Raw genomic sequence first — 26,171 nt, 5'->3', positions numbered from 1 at the left:
TTACCTGGATTATTTCAAGTATATAATAAACTGCCAGTTATTTTGTTTTGCATTGTTTTGTTTTTTTGAGATAGGGTCTCACTATATAGCCCAAGCCAACCTCAAACTCATTATGTGTAGCACAGGGTGGCCTGGAACTTGCAATCTTCCTGCCTCAGCCTCCTAAGCACTAGGATTACAGATATGCACCACTCTTCCTGGCTCACCCAAAGATTCTTGACTATCAACAATGCTTTATTTTCTGCAAAGAACCTCAATAGAAAAATTGTTCTAAAATAAACATTTTCCTTTTCAAGAATACTTCCAATGTAAAAAAATGACACTAGTGCAAATTAAGATTTTTTTTCTGTTTTTCTGTTTGGGAAAAACATGAATTTTCTTTCCTGCAGCTTTGAAGCACAAATTAAATTGACAAAAACTGTTAAATCTGAACAACTTTTCTAAATTTATAACTTAACTACTTTTGGGAACTGAGTGAAACTTAAACTGAAACTGTATTGGTTAGTTTATTGCTCTCACACCTGACAGTGTGCCTATTATACCATCTGCTGTACAGCCAGAAAAGGAAAGGTTTTGGCAAAATTTTCCACAATGAAATAATTTTAAGATTTCATGTCAGTTTTATAATTTTAGAGGTCAAAATAAAACACTCAACATGACCAATTCCTAAATTCATTTCATTCATATATATATATATATATATATATATATATATAATACAATACACACACACATGTATAGTACTGTAAATAAATCTTTTTCTAAAGTACATGTTTTTAGTGAGAATAGTGATGCTCATTTTAGGGAACTGACATATATATTATCAATCCCTTTAACCCCATCTCTCTTTCCTTTCTCCCCAATCTCCTTTCCCATCTCTACCTTCTACTTTCCTACCATCACTCCTTCATAAAACTTATCACCTTAAATGATATTCCTCCATGAAAAGTAAGACAGTTCTACCCAAGTCGATCCCCGGTACCAAAAAAAAAAAGACATTTCTAATCAATTTATTAAAATATCAAATAAAATAAGGTAGCTAGAAATATTATACATGAAACCAGTCTTTATATTAAGATACATTTCATGTATAAAGTTATATAGTTATATTCTGAAAAGAAAGAGATTAAAATATCCTCAATTAAAAAGAAGAATCAAACCCCAGGTGCAGTAGAATTATATGTCTATAATCCCAGCTATTTAGAAAGCTGAGGCAGGAGAATCACAAGACCAAGACCAGTCTTGACAACTTAGCAAGGCCCACCCTCAAAATTTAAAAAAATGGCTGAGTATTATTTTAATTGCAAAATGCTTATCTAGCCATGTACAAGGCCCTGGGTTCAATCCCCAGTAACGTTCTTAAAAAGTCTCATAACTATGTAAAAAATATGAAGACTTACTGTCTTTCCTATTTGATTTTTTTTCTAATACACAAACCCTGCACTGGCAAGGAGACTCCAACATTTGGATACTTTGTACTCTGCAATAAAAATATGGAAGTGTAGCTTCAGGGTCTGATGCCATCCACCCTCAAGTGAGATTGTCCCTTTCAATGGGTCTAGGGAGCAACAACATTAACCTGTATTGAGCAATTCTTTACTAACATTTAATTGAAGAAAACATTTAGGAATGCCATTACTTGTTTGTACATTAACAGGGCTTTTGTTTTACTTTTTTTAGATTCAAGATAACATAGAAAAAGCAGGCTCTTGGTTAAATGCAAATATTCTCCGGAAGAATCAGTAAGAAAAGTATTCATTCTACCAATAGTGAGCCATAAGGTTAATAAAAATGTTAAAATGAAAATTGTTAAGACTTCTAAAAATGAATTTCTATAGGTTGTATCTAAACTGCGAAAACTGGAAGTCCATATCCCTAATTTAATCAAATAAAATATACTTACAATCTCATCTCCTGGCAACCAATATCCTTCTTGTTCAATACCAGCTTTTGAACCTTTGCAGCCCACTGTTAGAGTTTCAACAATAAGACCATCTTTCACAGCTAAGCTCAGCTGACGGGTGGTCTCTTTTGGATGCATACCGTGGACTCGAGACATATACCTGAACACAGAGGAAAACCAAAATTTAAAAAGTTTAAACGCTGAAAACTAAAAACGAGTAAAACTAAGAAAGTTAAGGTGAGTTGTTTCTCTTTTATTGTGAGTCTATGTAAGCCCTGAAGAAAGGAAGAAAAAGATTCTTGAACTTTGTCAATTATATCATAGTATTTTAAACCAAAATTTTGTTCTGTATTTCTTTAAAATAGTCCCAAACCAGCAAACATAAGTCACTGAACAGATTTTAATCAAATATCCCATTTAATTTTAGTCCCTAGAGCAGTGATGGCAAACCTTTTAGAGATAAGTGCCCAAATTGCAACCCAAGTGCCAGTACTGCAATTAAATCTGAGTACTGAGGTTTTGGTTTAGAAAAAACAAATCACACATTAACATCTTTTATCTTAAAAGACAAACAACACAATGCCATAGGATCTCCACCACTGCTATGTAGATTCTAACCACAGTGGAATTGACAGTAAAGGCAGATTTTTTTTCTTTTAAGTGAGCTGTCTCTTACACAGAAGAGTAACCTTCTACATACTGATAGTTTAATATTTTATAGAATTTTATAGTTTTTAACCACAGACTTTAGAATTACAAAATCATTCTTCAGTACTTTTACTCAAAAGTCAGGAAATGACACTAGAGAAAAAACAAGAATTGCTTGAGTAGTTTTCTATATGTAAGAAAAACATGGTTGTATGTTGTGATCAATAAGGCAAAAATGTGATTTTCAACAAAATATACTTTGAACTGATTCATTGAAGCACACAAGTATTCTCTGATTTATAGATTTATGGAATTTTCTATATCTTCTTTGTTTTATAAAGAAATAGAATATTATAGACACAAATGGATTTTTGGCATTTTCCATTCCCCTCAAAAAAATCTCAACAAATTTTTTCCAGTAAATACCAGACTTCAAAGGGCTCTTTGCATATCCAGATAAAAACACATGAAGAAACAAACCAGACTGGCCTGAGACTTCTACAGGGAAACAGTCCATGCTAAAAATAGGAGCAATTCCTATGTTCTCAAGGAAATAAAACAGAACTCAAGAATTTTTGCCTTAGCCTATCATTCAATTATCAAAGCAATAATGCCTTTTAAAATTAAAAAAAAAAAACCCTCAGCACTATAAAACCTCACAAATTCAGAGGGTGAAGTTTAACAAAACCAGAAAAGTTCAGCAAAAAGATTAATGATGAGCATTTATATTTTCACTATGTGGAAGATAACTCTTCTGTTTAAGAGCTCACTTTAAAGAAAAGAAAATCTGTTTTTACTAATCGAAGGACCAAGATTGAAACCTGGGGACTACCAGTGGACAAGAGGATAGAACATTAACCCTGACAATGGAAACATGCTATAATTAACAAAAAGAAGGATACTAGAGAGGAAAAATGGTAATTAGTATAAGCATACTATGTAATTTTGTCACCTTTTCTAATAGTCAAAAGACCTGAAACACTAACAGAATGCATATTAAACATAAGATCCAAACCAAACATGTTTGTCTTTTTGTAAAGAACAAAGTGTCTAAACTCAATTAATTTTTTTAAATGAAGAGTAACTCAGACTGAAAATGAAAGAGCAAAAGCCTGTAATAAAAATAACTCAAATGAAGCAGAAATCTAGATAACAATGTATAAGATTTGGAATGCTGGACAAAGATCATTGTTAAGAAAGACAAACAGCATGGATAGTTCTAATGTAAAACCTGTAAGAAATAAAAGACACACTGACAGATACAAAGAATTGAGGTTTTAATCCTCTGTGTGCACACATGAGCACATACATAAATCTATGGAAAAAATAAATGTGTATGTAGAAGACCTAAGAAAGATCTGGTTAAAAAATATCTTCAGTAGTTTCAAGGAACATTTATAAAAACTGACCATAAAATCACCACAAAACTGACCTTGATTCTAAAAGTGATACACTTTGCTAGTTACAGTGACATTAAGATATTAATGACAAAACTAGAAAACTCTAATAAACTACCAAGTCAAAAATAATGCCCCAAAACTGCAAAAGATTATAAGCAATACTAAAAAAGTTAAAGCAGTGCTAGTTAACAAAAATTACAGAACTAAGAAATATTAATCCAGGAGCTCCTTAAGGAAAAATGAAGTGTCATTACCTAATCTAATCAATAGTGAAAACCCACAGTACAAACATACAAACTAAGATAAGATAAACATACAAACTAAGATAAACATACAAACTAAATAAGGCTATGCCTACAGGGCCATAGCCAGAGATAAAAAGGAAACTAAAATAGTCCCAAGACACTACAGCTTTTTAAAAATATATAAATGACCAAAATTTAACTACAGAAAAAAAAAATAAAGAACTTAAAAAGATTAATTTCCAAAGAAATAAAACGGAGGTGGCAAAGAGCTCCCCTAGAAACACATTAGCTACACTTACATTCATAAAGTAATTCTACCAAACTTTTAGCAACCAGATTTAAACTCCTCCAGTGGATAATAATGAAGGAAAGTAAATACTCTAGCACATAATAGTGATAAAACCTCACAAAATAGTATGGGGAAACACCAAACCAAACCAAAACAAACCCAGTGTCCCACAGGAATATGGATGTAAAATTTTCAAATGAAATACTCAAATCTATAACCCAATATTAAACATATTAATAAAGTTCAATACATTAATACACTTAAATATTAAAGAAATACATCATAACCAAGTGTTTAATTCCAGGAATACCAGAAAGATTTAATATTAAGAAATCTAAAAGTATAATTCACCTCATTAATACATATCAAAAGTAAATCATAAAAATGTTAGCTTCTGTTGAAAAGATATTTCATAAAACTCAACACCCTAACAAAACAGGAATGAATACTTCTCAGATGTAATTAGGAATATTCAAAGATGTTTACTGCTATCACCTTTCTTGAACAATTTGTAAATGTAATAACCAATACAGTAAAAATAGGTATTAAAGTTGATAAGGAGTTAAAGCAACTATTTGCAAATCATATATTTAGAAAATCTAAATTATGCCAACATGCTACTTTTAAATAATGTAATAAATAAATTTGGGATACAAACTAATATTAAAATTAAAAGCATTTACATAACAAAATCAGTTAGGAGATATTTGTTTGCTTATTTGTTCTGGTACTGGGGACTGAATCTATGGCGTCCTGCATGCTAAGTACATACTTTACTACTGAGCTATACTCCCAAACCCCAAGTTATATGATTTAAGAAAGATCAGGCCTCAATTATTTACAACAACAATAAAAACTAAAAGTCTTACTATTAAAAGAAATGATCAAGTCTGTATGGAAAAAAATTCTGCTACTTATGTTAAAAAAAAAGATAAGGGAAAATTTTGATTACAATAAGGGTGATACTCAAATTATTGGTAGAAAGATTAATTAATGGATGGCCCTAGAACAACTGGCTATATAACCTGGAAAAAAAGGTGGAGTCTAACCTTAGTCTGCACCCATGAATTAATTCTAAATTAATAAGATATAAATAATAACAACCAATACCACAAAATTATTAGAAGGAAAACAATGGAGATTATTTCTCACACTGGTATGAGAAAAACCTTCCAAGTGTGAAATGCATCAGAAGTGATATGACATGACTGACAAATTTATGCACAATTCAGCCAGCAGTTTCAACAAAGGGAAAAGCTATAATAACCAAAGTTAAAATACAAATGGCAAACTAGGAAATGTATTTATAATACACATCATGAAAGACTCAACTTTATTCCATATACAACATATTCCAAATACATAAAGAACTCCTACTTACAGCGATTGGGTATCCTTTATCCAAAATGCCTGGGACCAGAAGTGTTCAGATATTGAAAATATACATGAAATATCTTGGGGATAGGAACTAAGTCTAACCAAGAAGTTCCCTTATGATTCACACATACTCAAACTGAAGGTAATGTTATACAATATTTTTAGTGTACCTGTTTTTTATCTTTTATATTTTTATTTTCTATCAGATTTTCAATATTTTTGTTCACGTATCAGTATAAAATGGTCTGAATGTTACATGTATGATAAAATAGATTATGAAAAGTATCACATTTACAATGAAACATATTGTGTTAAATGAATCATTGGATACCCAGACTCCTGTAATAACAACTTAATGGACCCAACTGTACCCTCTGAATGGACCAATTTTATGATCTCCTAGAAATTTTGAATTGGGTATAGTTTCTTGGTGCTTTTCTATGATCCCAGGCTTAACAGAAAATCCTTGGAAAATAAAAATTGGAATTAGACCTCCTGGGACCAAGGAGAGGCCGAAGTGGAAAAAAGAATGCTACATGTGATGCTAACTGGCCCAACACTGTGCCATATGCTTGACTTCACAGCATCCTAGCACTTGGGGTCAATCTGGACCCGTCACATTTCAAATGTCCACAAGCGCTATACTTAGCAGGAAAAGGAGAGCAAGCCCATAGAGAGGAGGAGGAAACAGTCCCAATAATTACATGGATATTTCTGAATTTTCAATATCAAGGATTAATTTCTAAACAACAAATTCACAGACAGAAGCTATCCAGCTCGCCATTAACTAGAATGCGTGTGCAAAATGAAAAGGAGCCACTGGGTTTACAAAACCACATATGTCTTATTTATCTCTAATTTAAAAATAATTCGTTGCCTTGTTGGAGAAAGTGGATCATCTGCAATTCCCGCTGGAGTGCACCTGTATTTTGACTGAGAACCATCACAAGAGGTCAAGTGTGGAATTTTCCACTTGTGGTATCATAATGGCAGTCAAAAATTCTTAGATTTACAGTTGAAAATGATTTTTATTTTATAATATTTTCTGTTGGTTTTTCTGGTACATATTTAGCAAAATTGCACTTATTAGTTATAAGTTTACAGTTAAAGTCTACTGAATTTCTTTTATTAGCCTACTTAGGACTTCTACTACAATGTATGCCAAAGAAAGTAATAGTGTCTCACTTTAGATTTTACAGGGCATTCTTAAAAATAGCTCACAAATATTGATACTGGAAAATGGTTACTGGTAGATATACTTTGCCAATATAAACTGATGAATATAAGAATAAATATAATGGTTGTGATCATTTCGGCAGCACATATACTAAAATATAATGGTTACAAGAGGATTTGGGTGCATATCTTTTATTAAAGACATTCCTTTCCAGTCCTAGTTTGCTAAGAAGAATATCACTGAGTTTTATTCCTTGAACATTTTTATCCATGAACTTCTAAACATTGTGCATTCTAACAGATTTAGAGCAAGAACAAACATAAGAATTTACTCTTTCCTCAGTAACAGCATGTTGGGCTCAACATTTTTAGTTCAAGAAGAATTGAAGTTGATTAAATATATTCTGGCCATTTGGTTCTCTTTTTGGTCTCTTTGAGCAAGCTGGACTTAGGCTTTTCATGGGCCTCTTCACAGGATCAGCAGAGAACAAAGCTGGAAGAATTAGTCCTACCTGGAATCTAAGAATGGTGATGATGAAAAAAAAAGTATACTCTTCCTAAGATTGATCCACTTGAGGATGCAACAGCTGTGAGTTAATGATTCTGTTTTCTGAATGTGAAGTTGGGTTAGGCAAATTAGGATAAAGAATAAGTGATCTATTATATATTCAAAGTGTCATCCAATGGCATGTGTTCATTATTTAAAATACAGGTAAATGTTTAAAAATACAAACTTGCATGAATTGCTTACCTTTCCCCTATCCTTTTCACTCTATCCTTAAAAAAATTTTTTTTCTTTAAAAAATAAGTTCAGAGAGGTTAATTCACACCAATTTTTCTTAAAAAGGAGAGAAAGGGGTTATAATAGGGCCAGAACACCACCGATATTAAGTAAACAGAGGAGTGGTATGATCCTAGTGTGCTTTACAATCTAATTATATTTGAAAAAGTTTAAAATTGCTGAACTAATTACAAATAAACTCAAGGTAGAGTAATTTATATGATACCTCAAATATAACAGTCTCCATTCATTTTCTTAGACCATCAAGTGCTCAGATTTGGTTCATGTGAAAATATTTATGCTAACATTGTAATTCAGGTAACATCTCAGGTCTGTTATTTTCTTTAAAACATCTTAATCCATCATAGGGACTTACCTTCTTCCAATAAAGAGGCAGAACTAGCAATCTGGGTTTGAGATATCCTTACAAAGGATTTCTAGTTTCTATTTTAATTTTACTTAATAACAAAAAAACATAAAATGGGATGCAAATTTATATATTTGTTATATTTCATTTCTCTGACATTTTTCAATACTTTGTTTCTTCATTTTCTCCCACTCTATCTATCCATTTCCATTCCTGAAAGTTTCCTCCCACTATTGGGAGCTCCAGAAGTGTTCCTTTCCCTCCCAGGATACTATTTTCCAAATGTTGCTAAGCACCAAAGTGCATCCAAGCAACAATCTGTAAAACCCTAAGTTGGTTCATAATGATATAATTTTGCATATTCCAAGAACAATATATATATATACATATACATATATATACACATACATATATACATATATATATACTTATATACATACATATATATACATATAGAGTTAATGGCAACAGCCACTGCTTAACATTTTCACAAAAGTTAGAAATCTCATGAGTCATAATTTCCTGAAAGTAATTATCTATCATTAAACCTTCTAATAATGATTCACTCACAGAAACTTTACACATATTATTTGAAATGAATGTATTAGGAAATGAGCACATTAACAAGAACAGAATGAACATGAACATATCTTGTGGACAACTGAACTTCACAAAATGCAGAGGTATGTTTCTGTTAATTAAAACACAGAACGAACTCCTATCATGTCCTTGTGTTCTTTACAGACAGCTTCATACTATTTATGGAGCCCAGAAGTGTGAGAAAATTTTATAAATGATAGTAATGTAACAAGTTTATTTCAAGTATGCTCTGGATAATCCAGACTAATGTTTTTTTTGGGTACCAGGGATCGAACTTGGGTCCTTGCACTTGCGCAGCAGGCGGCGAAACCACTGAGCTAAATCCCCGGGCACAGGACTAATCTTAACATGTTTACTAATGCCCACAATTTTAAGGTTTCATGGTGCCCAACTGCTCGAAGGCTGAGTCAGCTCAAAAGTCTGAAGAATGGGCTGGGGATTTAGCTCAGTGGTTCCGGCGCCTGCCTTGCAAGCACAAGGACCCGAGTTCGATCCCGGATATCAAAAAAAAAAAAAAAAGTCTGAAGAAAGACTCAAGAAAATATCACAATCATAAAATTCAAGAGAGAATTTAAGTGACTATTGATCAAATTTCTTGATGATAAAAGATGCTCTGTGTATAAAAAGCTATGGAAATTATATGAGAAGGAATAAAATATGTGATTAGTCAGACGTGGAATTTCTTCATGACATCTGTATTAGAACCCCACTTTTTTCTAGCCTCTGTAGCAACTACTGCTAACTTCCATTCTGCAAATTAAAAACAAAACTCAAAAACATTTATGACAAACATAATAAGCTTTTATTCTTAAGACATAAACTAAAAAAATAAAATTATTCACTTATGCTAAACCAACAAGATATTTAAAAGTATTCTTCTAAGTACTGGTAAAGGCACACAGAGAAAAGCCATCCTAACACATCATTACTGAAAAGAATTTACTGGAAAGGGAGTCTGGCATTATATATCAACAGCTTTACAGATAATCCTACCCTTCAACAGTAATTCTACTTCTACAGAAATAATGAGATTGAGAACAAGACTTCTGTAGAAAAATATTCCTGACATCATTAAATTTTATAGAATAAAAGGGATCTAAATACCTATAATCATAAGCTATGTTATATCCACCCAATGGACTACATGATAGTATCAGAAAATGTGCATGTTACAGTATTAAAAGGGATATTTTAAAAAAGGGATATTTAAAATTATATATATGCCCATGAGCATGCATACAAAAAGGAGAGTGGAGAGGGAGGGAAAGAAGGGAAGAGAGGAAGAGGGAGAGGAAGAGCAAAGAGGGGGATGCTGGAGGGAGGGGGAGAGAGGGAGAGATGGCGAGAGAAAGAGAGAGAGAGGGAGAGAGAAAAGAGAGAGAGAGAGATCTGCTACCAGTGATTAGGTTTATTGAGATCAGTCCTGCCATTAAAAACTAGAAGAGAGAGACAAAATACTAAAAAATAATTCATTTAATTTGGAGAAGCTTCCAATTCTAGAAAAGGCAACTAATAAGAATGAAAAGCTATCAGTTTTTGATGACCTCAGGGGGCCAGAGACAAAAACTGTAATTCAGATGTAGCAAGAAACGAAGCCTTGGTCAAAAACTCCACAAACTGCTGAGTGTGGTGGCATGTGCCTGTAATCTCTGCATTCGGGAGGCTGAGATAGGAGGATAGCCATGAGTTCGAAGCCATCCTGAGCTATATAGTGAGTTCAAGGCCTGCATGCACTACAAAGCAAGACTCTGTCTCCAAAAAAAAACCAAAACAAAACTCCACAAACTTTGGGTGTTATACTGAAGGACTATGCTTCAGGTAACCTAGAAAGACAGTGGTCCACTCAGACACTAAAAGCCCAACTTCAAATCATGCCATTTCCTGATTAGATCAAATGATCTGAAATTGGCAGTACATCAGATAACATCATCCTAGAGCTTGTATATGTACTTGTCTGTCCAAATTACAGTATCTTGTATATAAATAGCTGCCACACAGTAAAAAAACAGCCACATAGGAGATATAAGAACATGCAATATGTAAATTACCATTCAATTGTTTGTTTTTATTAAATTCTTTTATTGGTACATTGTAGGTATACAACACAATTACATTTCTCATGGGGAATTGTACCTTTACATGATGCATCTTGGTTCTTATTTTTTCCCCATTCCTAGCCCTCCCTTCACACCCTCCACCCTTCCCTATTTACAAAGACTTTATTTCCATTTTTTCCATTTCTCATCATTTTTCCTTTCCCTTCTTTGCCTTCCCCTGCCCCTCCCACTACCCCTACCCCTTTGGACCTTTTCTTCCTATTCTGCATTATTGATTATTCATTCTAATCATTGGTACATTTTAGGTATACAGTATAATGACATTCATCATTGGAAATTTGCACCTTTACATAGTCTCTCTTGGTTCTTATTTTTCACCCTTGCCCAGCCCTCCCTTCAACCCCTCCATTCCTCCCTATTTACAAAGATTTTGTTCCTATTTTCCCATTTTCTCATAGTAATCCCATTCCCTTCTATCCTTTCCCCTAGCCCTCCCACTTCCTTCCCCTTTGCCCCTTTTCTTCCTATTTCACATTACCTATTATATATACATTTTAGTCCTTATAAAATGGAGTACTACTCAGCCATAAAAAATGAGAAATCAGAGACATTTATAGCTAAGTGGATGCATATTGAGGCGAAATATTAAGTGAAATAAATAGGACACACATGTATAAATACCAAATAGTTTCTCCGGTGTGAGAAACTGAAAGTGGAAATAACCATTCAGTTGTTTTTGAGGTCCCACAGTATATAATAGTCCTGCTTCCCAGTCTACCCACTCTGTAAATACCATGGTTGAAATGACTTACTCATCACACTCCTCCACAGTGGCTCTCGGGCAGTGAGGGCAGCAGACCTTTTAGAGACCAAGTACCTAAACTACAACTCAAAACCCACATATTTATTGCATTCAGTCCTGAGGTTTTAGTTTAGAAAAAGCAACTGTTATCCGATGCTCAGCTCCTGGATTGACTTGGCTTGCATGCTGACAGAGAGGGCTCTATGTGCCCGCTGAGGCACATGTGCCATGGGTTCACTGTCACTACTCTAGAAGGAAGGGCCAACAAGTAGAGGTGACATTTTTAGTAGATTTTCATATCCTTTTCATGACTTCTGCTTAATCATAACTGCTGAAGTTTTCACTTCATTTCTGAATGAATTAAAACTAATTTACAGTGTTCACTTGATACAGGTACACTGTGAAGATTTCAGGGTGATTAACAAAAAAGCCCTTCCTTTCCATCATCGGTAAAGGCATTACAAGTACTTTTTATTTCAAATGTTTCTGATTACCCCAAATGTCACATGATAAATAATTACCTTGGATTCTGACCTGTATTATTTATACAGTGACTTTAATTAAAATTGATGAGGAAAAATATTTATTTTAAAATAAGGTGGAGATTTATATATTTCTCTTTGATAGGCAATTTTTTTTTTTTTTTTTTTTGGTGCTGGGGATTGAACTCGGGTCATTGTGCTTGAGTAGCAGGTGGCGAAACCACTGAACTAAATCCCCGGCCCTGATAGGCAATTTTTATTTGAGGGGGAAAAACTTTTTCCTATGACACACTACTTACTACTATTGGTTTCATTTAATAAAAAGGGAGTATTTTTAATTAAAAATCTCAAATTCAATAAAGATAACTACATTTTACAGCTTGCTCAAATCTTACATTATCAAATTAGGCCTATCTCAAAATTTTATCAACTATTTAAAAGCTTAAAGCAATTACAACTAATGAAAATGACATACACCTGTGTAATGACGCAACAATCACCACAGGTTCAAGGAAAATGTCAGTCAGTCCTCGACTTATGAACGAGTTCCGTTCCAGGATAATGTCTGGAAGTTAGATTTGTTCGTTAAGTTTGACAAAGTGAGTCCTATACACCTCTGACACAAATATACGATGTAAAGCATAAAAAAACCAAACACACACACAATCACACTGTACAGTAAGCACACAGCTGCACAACTGTGACAATGTCCGGCAGACACGTGAGCTACTTCCGGGATTTGTTCACATCTATGAATGTTCATAATGCGAGGTCCTTTCATGTCTACGAAAGCTTGCAACTCGAATGTTCATAAGTCAGGGACTTATTGTGTGTAGTTTCATATCTGAAACTGAAATATACTGTAAGTTTTATAGTCCATTTTCTGTGTAACTGGACAAAGCAAAGCAACACCAGAATACTATTTTGGGATACTCTTACATCAACACTAACAGTTCAGTTAAAATTGCTGTGAAATTTCAACCTATTTAAGATACAGAACTATACTCTGCCACTTGACATGAGCTTTGCAACAATTAGAAAATGCTTAACTTTCTGAAAAGCTTAGGAATAAATTTCTTTCTGGTTTTCGTACTATTCAAAATAAGTATGGTTCACTTCAGAAACCGCTTTGCTTTATGGCCATTATAAAAATGTGGCTTCTCTTTTGTATTAGCTCCTAGAGAAATGAAAGTCAAATGTGTAATAAATACTTCACAAGTTGCAGAACTTCATGGAAAACCTTATTTTAGCTTACTCCAGGCTCTGTTTTTTGACCCAAACTTCATTTTACTTTTCCTCATCTTTTATATCACTTTACAATTTTCTTTTTTTTAGTGATTGTCTATAAAATATTTTGGGGAAAAATGAAATTCTAATAAAATATTCATGTATACTGTACTTATTTGATATACATATATGAATACAATGTGCATCCAAACCTTCCATTTTTCTTCAGGGTGAAAGAGAGATAGTATGTCATGAATCATTTGGTCCACACGTTGCAGAGAAGAACTATTGATAGTGTTCTTTTTACTCTTACCCCAGTGACAAATATTCTCTTCCTTTATTTTTCTCTACTCCAGCAGTTGAAAATATGAATTAATCAACATCTCATAATGAAATAGAATGATGCTAAATTGTACACTAAGACTTCATCTTATTTAAAATATTTGTATGTTTTTCCTTTAAATATATTTACTAGACTTAAACCAAATCTAATTTTACTTTGTACAGTACTTAGCATAATATTAGTACACATTGTGTTTTAACAAAACTCTGAGAAAATTTTTCAATGACCAAGTGTGGTGGTGCACACTTGTAATCCCAGCACTCAAGAGGCTGAGGAAGGAGGATCACCAAGAGTTTGAGGCCAGCTTGAACTACATAGTGAGACCTTGTCTCAAAAAAAAACAAAAACAAATTTCAATGAGTGGCATTTTTACTAAAAAAAAAATCAATGATTTTTTTGATGTATAATCTACAAGTTCTGGACAGATTTTCTTTCAGAAATATTCAATTAAAATCAGAATATAATGTCTTTCAAAATCATATACATTTTTTAACTATTTTTATTTTTAATCTCAATTATTTAAAAATGGTCACAACAAAATTATATACTTTATCAGTTTATTGTGGAAAAATGTTAAAACAAAATAACTAGACCTTCTTTTTCAATTTCATATGAAACTCCTCTAGCTAATACTAAAATCCTATTCACAACATACTTCTATAGTAGTAGAGAATACACTTTCTATAATAGTAGTGGGAATGTTCACAAGCATGGCATTCTAATAACATAATTTCCATGAAATTAGATATTGTTTTAAGTTCAATAATCTGGCATAGGTAAGTATTCAAGAGAAGCAAAAAAGTAGCTACATAGAAGCAGATTGTACAAATAATAACAATTACTGAATTACTTAATTACATAAAACAAAGTAGAAAGGGCTGTCAATGCCTAAATGTGCTTGAGTTACAGGCACGTGTCTAGAAGAGAATGCTCCCCTGCTGACAATACAACAGTGCAGCAAAAGCAGAGTAATCAGTCCTCTCATGTATATGATCCACTTTCTCTACACTTCCTTGTTATCTATTTTCTATAACAAACTTCTGTGCCTCCCTTTTTGTTAAGTACTTAAATGTAGAAATCACATACACAAGTAAATATTTTAAAATATGTGCACAGTTTGAAGAATAAAACAAACACCAGTTAAACTACCACCTAGCTTAAGAAAGAAACCAAGTTTGACAAAGATTCTTGGATATGGTTCTCCCTGGTGGCATCCACCCCCACCATCAGTTATCAGCATCCTTAACTTTGTCTGAACTACTTTCTCTTTGTCTTCACACTGTTATGTCCTATGTATATATATCCCTTAAAAACATGCTTACTGTTGCCTCATTTAGAACGTTACAGAAATGGAATCACATTACATGTATTCTTTGTAATATGATTCCTTTCTTCAACATTATTTTTAACTAATCTATATTGAAGTACGAGACTATAGTTTGATTTTATATAAGTATAATACCTTGTTATATGAACATATAATTATCCAGTCTATTGCTGATGATTCTAGATACTACTGTTGGTGCTTCAGTAGCTCTAGCCTATTTTTTTTTCATAAATTGAGCATTAGTTTTAATTTATATACTTAATGCTTTAATTTTGCCCATAAATTTATCAAATCTTTGCTCATTCATTTTTTTTCCACTTGAGCTGTCACTTGAGACCTTTTTTTGGCCTGATGTAAATCACTGAGGATTTATTTTTCTCTCAGACTTTGTTTTACAAATAGAACATAACCAAAAACAATTTATTTCAACCTCCTCAAAAGGCAAATAACTGTAAGCTAAGCATTATGTTCTCTCATTTAACATTATTTACTTACTTACTTTTTTTATTTGCAGTACTGGGAATTGAAAGGAGGGAGCACTGAGCTACATCTCCATCCCTTTTTATTTTTCAATTTTAAGGCAGGGTCTCGCTAAGATGCCCAGGCTGGCCTTAAACTTACCATCCTCCTACCTCAGACTTCCATGTAGCTAGACTTGAAGGTGTACCACCATGCCTGGATTATGTTCTCTTAGCACACAGTGAAGCTATGACTCCACTTCCATTTGGGTGCCAGCACTGCAGTTAAGAAGTCAGCTAGAAGTCTAAGTTCCACACCTATATCAGTGATATTTTGTTTTTAATATCTGCTTACACTTATGACTTTCTTGTTCTTTCTAATAAATTCTGTAGTTTTCAGTATCCTATGGCTAAATGTGGATGCCTTTTTAATTTGCTTTACCTTGAGCTTCCTGGATCTTAAAGTCAGTATCTTTCAATAATTTCATAAAAATTTTAACCAACATCTCTATAAATACTGATTCTATCTCATTCCCTCTGTGATGGTTAACCTTGGCTGTCAATTTGACTGGAGTAAGAGATGCCCAGAGAGATGACTGGATTGTGAGGGCACCAACCTCATGGACCGATTAATTCATGGCGGGGGAGCCTAGCTAGAGGAAGAGGGTTACTGGGGTTGTACTTTTGAAGTGTGTATCTGGTCCTCAGGCCCTTCCACTCTGCTCTTTCCCTTTCACTCTGATTCCTGCCTACCATAAGGTGCTCAGCTTTCTTCTGCCAAGATGTTCTGCCTTGGAGCCAGCTGACCAAGACCAGGAGCCAAAATAAATCATCCCTTCTTTGGGTTGTCTATGTCAGATATTCAGTTACTGTGATGAACAGCTGACCAAGACATCCTCTATTATCTCCTCCTAGAATACACATTCAGTTCTATACATACTATATTACACATAGTATGTCAGTGAACTTCTATATCAAGTATACTAAGAGCTCTACAACACTTATTAGTACTAATATCCAAACAAACCAACTCAATAAAAAATGGGAAAGGATTTCAAAAGATACTTTGTAAAAGAATACATAAATTCAAATAAAAACATTAGACGATGCTTAATATCTTTAGTCAGCACAGAAATTAAAATTTACACAATGGAATGTTAACACAAACTACCTGGAATGACTCAAAAGACTGAAAGCACCAAGTGTTAGAGAAAATGTGGACAATTTAAAATTATCACATATTGCTGGTAGAAATATAAAATAATACAATCACTTTGGATAAAAGTTTATCATTTCTAGTAAAGTTAAACATATATTTATTATATGGCTTAGTCATTCCATTACTAGGTATTTATCCAAAGATATGTCCATTCCTGCATGTGACAGCATATTGTAGCTTTTGTTACAGTAGTTCTCAAAGGGAAGCACCCCAAATGTCCCTCAGTAGGTAAATAGATCTAAGAAATTGTGGCATGGCTATACAATGGCTTACTATTCCACAGTGAAAAGGAATGAACTACCAATATATTTAGCAAACGAATCTCAAAACATACTGGCCAAGAAAAGCTAATCACAAAAAAGAATATACAGATGGAGTACACTTTATCCAAAATGCTTAGGACCAGAAGTGTTTCAGATCTTGGAATATTTATACAGAGAAAAACTAAAACTAGATCCTTAACTACCTCATAAAAAAGGCAGACTAAGACTTATGAAAGGTAAAACTATAAAGTTAGTAAAAGAAAATATAAGGAAGCTGGGCAGAGTGGCATATGCCTATAATCCCAGCTACTTGGGAGTCTGAGGCAGGAGGATCCTGAGTTTGAGAACATGACAAAAACTTCATTAAAAAAAAAGAAACAGGAAATTTTCTTGTAGCTTTAAGAAGTCATTTTTAAATAAAACTTCAAAAAACAAATAAAAAAAACCTTCAAATGCACAAAACATTGAGAAAAATAGATTTAACCTGCTGACATCAAAATTAATTTTTTTGCTGTTAAATAAAGACAAAAGGTAGACAGTGACAGAATAAAAAAATATATACAAAGTATAAAATCTATGAGGGAGCCAAGCATGGTGGCATGGTGGCACACACCTATAGTTCCATCACTCTAAGAGACTAAGGCAGGAGGATCACAAGTTGAAGCCCAACCTATGCAACTCAGCAACTTAGTGACGCTCTGTTCAAAATAAAAAGAAATAAATGGAAAGAGCTAGGAATGTAGCTCTGTGTGAAGAGCCGAGGTTCAATCCCCAGTACCATGCATCCCTCAAAAAAAATCTATGAGGCAATGAATGTTAAGAATAAGAAGAGCTTCTGCAAATCAACAGAGAAAGAAAACAATCCCAATGAAAATGACCAGAGGGTAATGACAGGCACCTAGAGAAAAGGAAGCCCAAGAACACCAAGCTTTACTGAAACCCCGTAACAAATGCAAATGTGGAAATCAAACTATCAATCTGTGGGACAAAATATGGGTAAATGAACAATGTCAAGGAGATGCAGATGATATATAGGGAAATAAAACCCCCTCTACACAGTGTAAAGAAACATGTTGACAGTGGCAGCCTTTCATGAGAGCTTAGTCTAGTGATGGTGAACCTTTAAGAGCTTTCAGTGATAATAAACAGCCTGCAGCAACATGCATGCCATAGTAAACCAACACTGGCTCAGTCAAATTAAGTATATGCAGATTTTATGAACAAGGAGGAACTGTTTCTGGACATACTAATACCAATGAATATTTTCTTTTCTTTTTTTTTTTTGGTACTGGGGATTGAACTCGGGATCTTGTGCTTGTGAGGCAGGCAGCAGAACCATTGAGCTAAATTCCAGGCCCCACCAATGAGTATTTTCTACGGCTCAGAAAGGAAACACTGTTATTTGTAGTGGTACAGAATTGGGCAATGCAGTCATTTATGATGATGCAAGAAGACATGAATACAGTGAAAAAGTTGAAAAAATCCGTTACCCTAGAATATAGCAATGGCAACATGATGATTTAAAAAGTCAAAGAGTGTAATACTCACCAATATGCTTAGAGAGCAAACTAAGTGAGGTAATGAATGTGAGGTGTTTAGCCCAGTGCCTTACACTGAGTAAATTCTAAATAGATGAATCCTGGTACTCTGAAGTTTTCACTTCATTATTTGCGTAAATGGATGTGTGTATAACTGGAACACTTAGAATTATAATAAGAATTTAGCACAGGGCATATGGAGCTAACGGAAAGTACAGTGGAAATGTGGAGCTCTGAAGTCACTGAGATCAAACACCAACTCTCCAACTTACTAGCTCCATGACTCTGAACAAGCAACCCAATATCTCAGCATCTCCATTTGCACATCTATAGAATAAAATTAATAAAGAAAACCTCATGTGATTGTTTTGAAGGTAAATAAGGTAATGTAATGTAAATCTTATAATAAATGTTCATCTATCGAGCTCTTCCTCCTGTCCTTCAAAGTATATGAGAATTTCGTCAGATGGAATCTTGCGTAACCATTACAAATAATAATTTATGGTAACTATGGAATTACATGGAAAAAGGCAAAATAATGCTGCAGTAACAACCATTCACATGAAAACTGATAGAGAAAACATCAATGAAAATGAATATTTGAATTTGAGTAGAAAAATTATAGGTGGCTACTGTTTTATATTTCCAAGTATTCTGAAATCTGACTGTGTTACTTTTAGAAATAAAATATTTTTTAAAATAATAATGTCCTACCACTTGCCGCTTTATAGATAAGTATATGACAAATAAATACTTGATTTTAAAATTGCACTGGTCAAAAAGTAATAAATTTCAAAACATAAATAGTACCTTTATGGATTCTTTATCAATAAATTTATTTTAATATTTAAAAATATATTCCAAAGAACAAGGTCCTTCCTAATTCTAACAATAATCTGGGACAAACAATTATTCCTACAGTCACATATTCTTCACTTATAAAGTAGGGCTAACTTTAACTTTACAAAGTTGTTGTGAGGTGGAAATGAGATAATATGTAAGGACCATTTAGACAACTGTTTTAAAATTTCAAAGTTTATAAGAATACAATAAAAACCAGTTAAATACCAGAAGGGAACATTTAATGGTTAAGATGTTAGACTGCAATATCAGATAGACCTATATTCAAATTTCATTTCTGTTTCCTACTATATGTGTGACCTCCAGCAATTTCTTCATCTTCCTAAGTTTCATTATCTTCATCAGCAACATGGGGATACTGATATCTTACTCTATACAGTTGTGAAAACTAAATGAGAAAAGTAAATTATATGAAGCATGTGTCTGTCACAAAATGAGGACTCATTTAATGTTATCAATTATCATGACCCTCCTTGAAATTACTTCTGCAGTTAACACAATAGTTATTATTATTATTATTACATCCCCCACCTCTTCCCGCCCCTCCTTCCCCTCTCCTCTTTTCAGTTCTAGAGACTGAACTCTAGCCCTTGCACATGCTAGGCAAGTGCTGTATCACTAAGCTATACCCTCAGCCTGAATATTCATTATTATTCTCTTAATAATATTTTAATATTCATTGTTAATCACTCTGAATATTCATTATTACTAATCTAATATAAATTAATCCCTATTGAGAGATTAATATTCTATTCTTCACACTAACACACAAAGATAACACAGGACAGATATTTTCTCTATACTTAAGGTACTGCTAATCAGCAAAGGAAGCAGCAATATTTTTCAAAGACCATAGGAACTTGTAATAACTGATAAAATTAATATTTAAATACAATATTATGGAAACAAAGAGAAAAAAGGATAATGGGTTGGTTATACTAGGGAATGTATCAAAATCTCAAATCCTTCAAAGATGACAATCCAAAGAGGAGTCTGGGAAGGGCACCCCAAGCAGAGAGAGCCCATTGCTTCTGTAGTGCAATATGGAAGGAACAGCAACCTGTGAGGCAGAGATAGCAACACCTCTGCACATGAACTTCATGGGCAACACAAAAGTTTGCAACAGAGGAGCCAGTTGATAAAGATGGTACTTGTATGTGTATTTCATGAGAAAGAGAAAACTGTTTGCAAGAATGAAGCGATTTGATAACACAAGTGTTTTGGGAAAAATCTCTGACAACAATGATGGAAAACAGCAGGGACTAGAAAGATGGGGCTGGAAGGAAAGGTAGACAATTACAAGACAAAAACCCAAGCCAGAACAGGGAGAAGCAGATAGACTCAAGAGACAATTAAGAGAACCACTTGATCTAGCTGGGGAGGGAGAAAAATAACTGTGTTTTACTTTGATGATTTCCTATTTTAAAAACATTTGCTATTCTCCTCTAGCTACAAGATAAAAATCTCAATGTTGGCAGTTAAGACCCTCCTATGCTAGCCCTCGCTGCCCTTCCATACACTTTCCCTTCTAGCTCTACACTCTCTCTGCTTAATTCAGTCTCACCTTTGACTTTGTTCTCAGCCTCTACGAGACCCTCAAATTCGTTTTGTGACTCTCCTCTCAAATAAGGTCAGTAAAGCTATAAATTAATATGCACTAACCACGTGGAACTGAAATATACTGTCTTATACCTCTCATATCATTTCATACTGCTGTTTTACTCCTTAATAATTATTTACACTTTTATGTGCCTTGTCTTTATTTCCTTCACAGATTGCAAAGAAATGTCAAACACATAAAAACAGACACAAAGCCAAGGCAAATGAATGCCATAAGAATTTGGCATCTGGAAAAAAGACACTGTAGATTATAATTACTAAGAATCAGTTTCTTGTGCTTGCTTCAGCAGCACATACACTAAAAGAATCAGTTTCCTCTGTAAGACTATTATGTAAAAGAAAGTAAGAATGATAAAAGTAATAAAGTATACCTGTTAATCTACTTCTCTAAAATATATAAGAGTGAAATGAGAATACAATAAGTAATCCTGTGAAGAATGTCTGGAATTACATTAGCAGTATAATAATATTAATGGGTAGTTTTTTATACTAATACATTTCTAAAGAAGTTAGTTACCTAGGCAGACCATTCTCCTCTCTGGTAATTCTAACAAGGGAATAGAAGTTGCTAGAGAGATAAAGAAAAAATTAAGTTAAATACACAATTTGAAATTGGGTTCCATAAAGTTAAATTTTGTAAGTAAAGAAATAATGTGTACCTAGTTGCAACTTCAAAGGCAACCTACATGAGGAGGACTTACAGTTTGGGCTTATGTGTGTCTGAAGCGACAGAAGAACTCCAGAAGAACTCAGAAATGTCAATGCCAAACATGTCACAAGAAGTCAGAGGTCACATTTTCTAACTGGGATTTGACCCTAAAGTAAGCAACACATGTAATTAATTGTTGCCTTAATCTGAAATATTAACTTGAATGGGACTAATCTTCCAATCCACTGTTAAGTTTAGTCATGCTATCAATAATTAATCACCCTAGAAACACAAAATCAAATTTGCTCAAGAAACTCAAAGAGCAACTATTTCCATTGCTTCTTCCAGTCATCAACAAAAAACAAATTTACCTCTTTCAAACACACTTTCTAACCAATAATACCTTTAGAGACTAGCATAAAATCCACACTTACTTCAGCATGTCTTTAAACTATCTTATAACCACCATTTGGAATAACTGTGAACCTCTAACTCCATGTTATTATTATCCAAATTATAGGGCCAGGGATTTAGCTCAGTGGTTCCACCGCCTGCCTTGCAAACACAAGGTCCCGAGTGTGATCCCCAGTACCAAAAAAAAAAAAAAAAAAAGGAATACACCCCAAATTAGATGGGAAATCACTGTCTGGATTAAAAGGGAAAAAGAAGTGATATCTGTAATTTCTTTTATTGAATATTAAAATATAAATAGCATTAAAATAACAGGAGTTATGAATCATATGTTTAATATGATTTTTCACCCTTTGTCTTGATTTTAAAACTGTAAAATAGTCATCTTAAACATACAAATATAAATTTGTTTAAATTTTAAGTAACCAAATATTTCAAAGCTTTATTATAATAACACCTACCTAAATTACATAACATTAACAAACTCCTATGTGTCAGCTATAATTTAGCATTTAAAGGCACTTTGAGAGTTGAAAAGAGAATACACTCTTCTGCTTGTCTTCACCGACAACCTTAAACTGACTACTGTATTTTCCCCTTTATGATGAATCATTTGCTTCAATTTTATGATGCTTAAACTTTACAAAACACCTTTCAGTTTCTAAAAACGTAAAATATTACTATTGACAGGCCAAAATTTACTTGTGCTTCCTGAGCTCCCAAATGAGAACATCCATGGAAGTTTATAGTATCAAATCAAATTTACAAACAGAAACTTTAAATCAGAGAGCCAGCTTCACCATTAATAAAAATTCAAACATGAACTCATGTATGTATTTTGATTTCAGACTGTAAAAATATTTGTCCATAACAAAGTAAGAGAACTTGTTAAAGAAGTTTCTATAGTTATATTTTTTAAATATTTGAAATATTCAATCTCAGCAATGGCTCCCTAATTTAAGTACCTTTTCTACCACTTCATAGAATATATCAGCACTAGATAATATAGCCTATGAGAGACAGAAAATTAAAAGAAGATGGTAAAAAGGACTCAGAACTCTCTGAGGAGGTATCCTGACAACCCCGGGAGTTACCACTACAAAGTCTGAGTTATATATCATCAGAATTATGCTAAACAAACATTTAAAACATGGATAAATTCTACTTTGTTACAGAGACAAGGAAATTATTATTTGTCCTACAAAGCTCAATTAATCATGAAAATGAAGGTCTTGAATACTCTGAAAAGCTACAAATTCTACTTATAAAGTTCCTTTCTAAAATTCCAAGTATTCTCATGTTAAAGATCCTGTATTTAAGATGATATTACTCTTGATTCTGGTATATTCAGAATTACATACAAACATGAAAAAGTCCCTTGGATTTGCCTCTGTTAGAAGGATTTTTTTTTCCCTTTAGCTCTGCTTTTGGACTTCAGGGTCCTTAGCAACTGTTCTCTGTTTTTGTTTTATTTATTGTTGTTTTTTTATAAGAATTATAATATTGTTGTGAACTGGGAAGATGGTCAAGATAACATAGCTTTTAAATCTCAAGAATAAAACAAAACGCCTTTGGACAACATATGCAACAAAATTAAATGATGAGGAGTCCTGTGAATCCTACAACTTGAGCAGCTGAAGACAAATGTCCAGGAGATATAATCCCAATTGGTATTGAATATAATTCCCTATGCAGAAGAGTGACACAACAGAGTATTCATGGACTGACTACAGGAGGATAAAAAGCCAACATTTATTCACTAGAAAGCATGGTGGCCTATTAGAGAAGAGCTGTGGAAAGTGATAGGGGTTCACATGCTTTCATTTGCAGATGATTCTCAGTAATTCATGAATTCATGGTAAAGTCTAAGGGGCTGGAAAATAAAGGGGCTGTGAATACTTAAAATTAAACATCTAACGTTCCCTTCAAAACAGAGACCCATATTTTTAAAAAATGATAGGAAAAGGTCCGGGGATTTAGCTCAGTGGCATTGTGCCTGGCTTGCAGGCGCAAAGTCCTGAGTTCAGTCCCCAGTACCAAAAAAAAAAGCTAGGAACAGAAGTATCAACACAACTAGAGTCAGTTAAAAAGACTTTCAGGATAAGAAAAAGTAGTTCTAGAAAAAGGGGTGGGGGAAGATAGAGAAAATGCCAGGAAATATGAGGCCATATTTTTGGCAATTTATAATAAAGGCATAAAAAGAAGCTTTAGACCTTATAAATTTTTTTTTTTTGGTACCAGGAATCAAACTCAGGACCTTGTGCTTGCAAGGCAGGCACCAGAACCACTGAGCTAAATCCCCAGCCCCAAGACCTATAAATTTAGAAAAAGTGTTCAGAGCCACATTTCCTTGACACAAGTTCAGGAAAATTGATTTCACATCAAAATGACGAGAGGGATAAGCATTCTGGCTAAAGGAGCATAAAAACATCCATACAACAAAAGCACACAGGACATGGCCTACAGAGCAGAAGAAAGCTACAGTCTATCAGTTTAAAACATTAAAGTTAATGAAGATTGCAGGACAGTTATTGTTAAGAATGCATGTATAGGTATTAAAGACATTAGAAATGATATACAACATGACAACTATAAATCAGAATTAGAAAAATCTCATTAATAAGTTTTTTTTTATGAAGAAAATAACTTTAGAAATAAAGTCTAAACTAGAAACTACACACACGTAAATGCACAGCATGCAGCATCATAAAGTTGCAAAGCAAGAAAATATTAAAATTAAAAATGAACTCAATAGACAATTACAAACACAAAAGACAGGAAAATAAAATCCAGAATACTAAGGGAAGCCCTAAATAATAAAAACTAAGCAATGGTATGTGTAAATGTTGGAAAATAATAACATAAAGAGTTATATCAAATATGAATTGAAATATACTGAATGTACTTAAATGCATGCGTTCCAAATAACACTTTATAAAAAATCTAACTGATTATCAATGGAACATGCTACTTTAAATTAGTATGCAAAAAGAAAGAAACACTACTTTTCCTATATGAACTATACCACAGGGTATCCAAATAGCTGGCAATGAGAAGATTACATCTTTATAGAAGTATTACAGTTTTAAAAAGAAAAATAAAATGAATTACTACCAGTTTTCAAGCTTTAATGTATTACTGGATCTAGCATAACTGGCTGTGAACATTACAAAATGAAAAACATGATGTGGCTCCTGAGCACCTATGAGCAGTCCAGCCCTGCCCCAGCCTGGAGGAGCTATCGATTCTATGAAATGTAGAGGACTGGGCAACAGGTTAGACTAAACCACAATGATGCAATCAGCAAACACCAGGCCATGAAAAACCACAGAATGACTCAATTTCTTCAATAAATCCCAAAGGAAACAGATGGATGACAGACCTATAAATTAAGACAGCAAAAGCCAGCAGAAACTGTACTACTATTATACAGTAGTAAATTAAACAATGGTTTAATATACCAGGAGAAGAGCCAGTCACTTCAAAACTATAATTTTTAATGAATGACTGAAACTGTGGTCTTTATATTTTTCTTATAATGGAGTAATTCACCAGCCAAGACACAAAATTAAATTTAGTAAGTACATATACATTCTTCACAATAGCTGTACTACAGCCTTCCATAACTTAAGATACTTTGAACCTTTAAAAGATATCTATATGATCAGACTTGACTGTAACTAAGCAGAGAAATTTGATTTAAAATGAATCTAAGACTAGAAGAGTATTTTTCCTTTTGAAAGTGTAGAACAAGGACATTAGGCTTTAAAGAGCCAAACATCTGATTTCCTGTTATAGTTCAATGCCACATCCTATCATGAGGCAAAGGTAACAGGCAAGGGAATTAACATTAGTGAGAAGCAAAGGCACTAGGTTAGGCAATTCTCTAGACAGTTCCTTCTTGGAGCTTACTGTCTAGTGGGGTTATAATTACAAATGTGATTAATGTTATGAACAAAGTATAGGATGCTTACAGTAAGCCGCTGTAATAAAAAGGTATACTGCAAACCTGTCAGATGAGAAGAAACACTGAGAATCACTTTTTTTTTTTTTTGGTATCGAGATCAAACTCAGGACCTTAAGCTTGTGAAGCCGTCGACGGAAGCACTGAGCTAAATCCCCGGACCC

General features: G+C 33.5%; 1 protein-coding gene across 22 annotated transcripts in view; it reads right to left on the bottom strand.

Annotated features, from left to right (window-relative positions):
- Zmynd11 (zinc finger MYND-type containing 11) overlaps positions 1-26,171 on the bottom strand; it is a 107,706-nt gene that overhangs the window by 41,152 nt on the left and 40,383 nt on the right. For 16 of the 22 annotated variants that reach the window (XM_004854590.4, XM_087181258.1, XM_087181261.1 and 13 more), the window contains one exon: positions 1,904-2,063. In XM_004854590.4, the coding sequence (XP_004854647.1) occupies positions 1,904-2,063 (160 nt within the window). Of the gene's footprint in view, positions 1-1,903; positions 2,064-21,500; positions 21,552-21,684; positions 21,800-26,171 lie in introns of those variants that run through there. The other 6 variants (XM_087181254.1, XM_087181255.1, XM_021266363.2 and 3 more) reach the window with 2 other exon arrangements.

Source organism: Heterocephalus glaber, unplaced genomic scaffold (genome assembly GCF_053883595.1).
Source record: "Heterocephalus glaber isolate CG9 unplaced genomic scaffold, H.glaber_assembly_v1.0 deba00001472, whole genome shotgun sequence".
Lineage (NCBI taxonomy): Eukaryota > Metazoa > Chordata > Mammalia > Rodentia > Bathyergidae > Heterocephalus > Heterocephalus glaber.
Note: the sequence above shows the minus strand (reverse complement) of the source record. Positions and strands in the feature narration are given on the sequence as shown.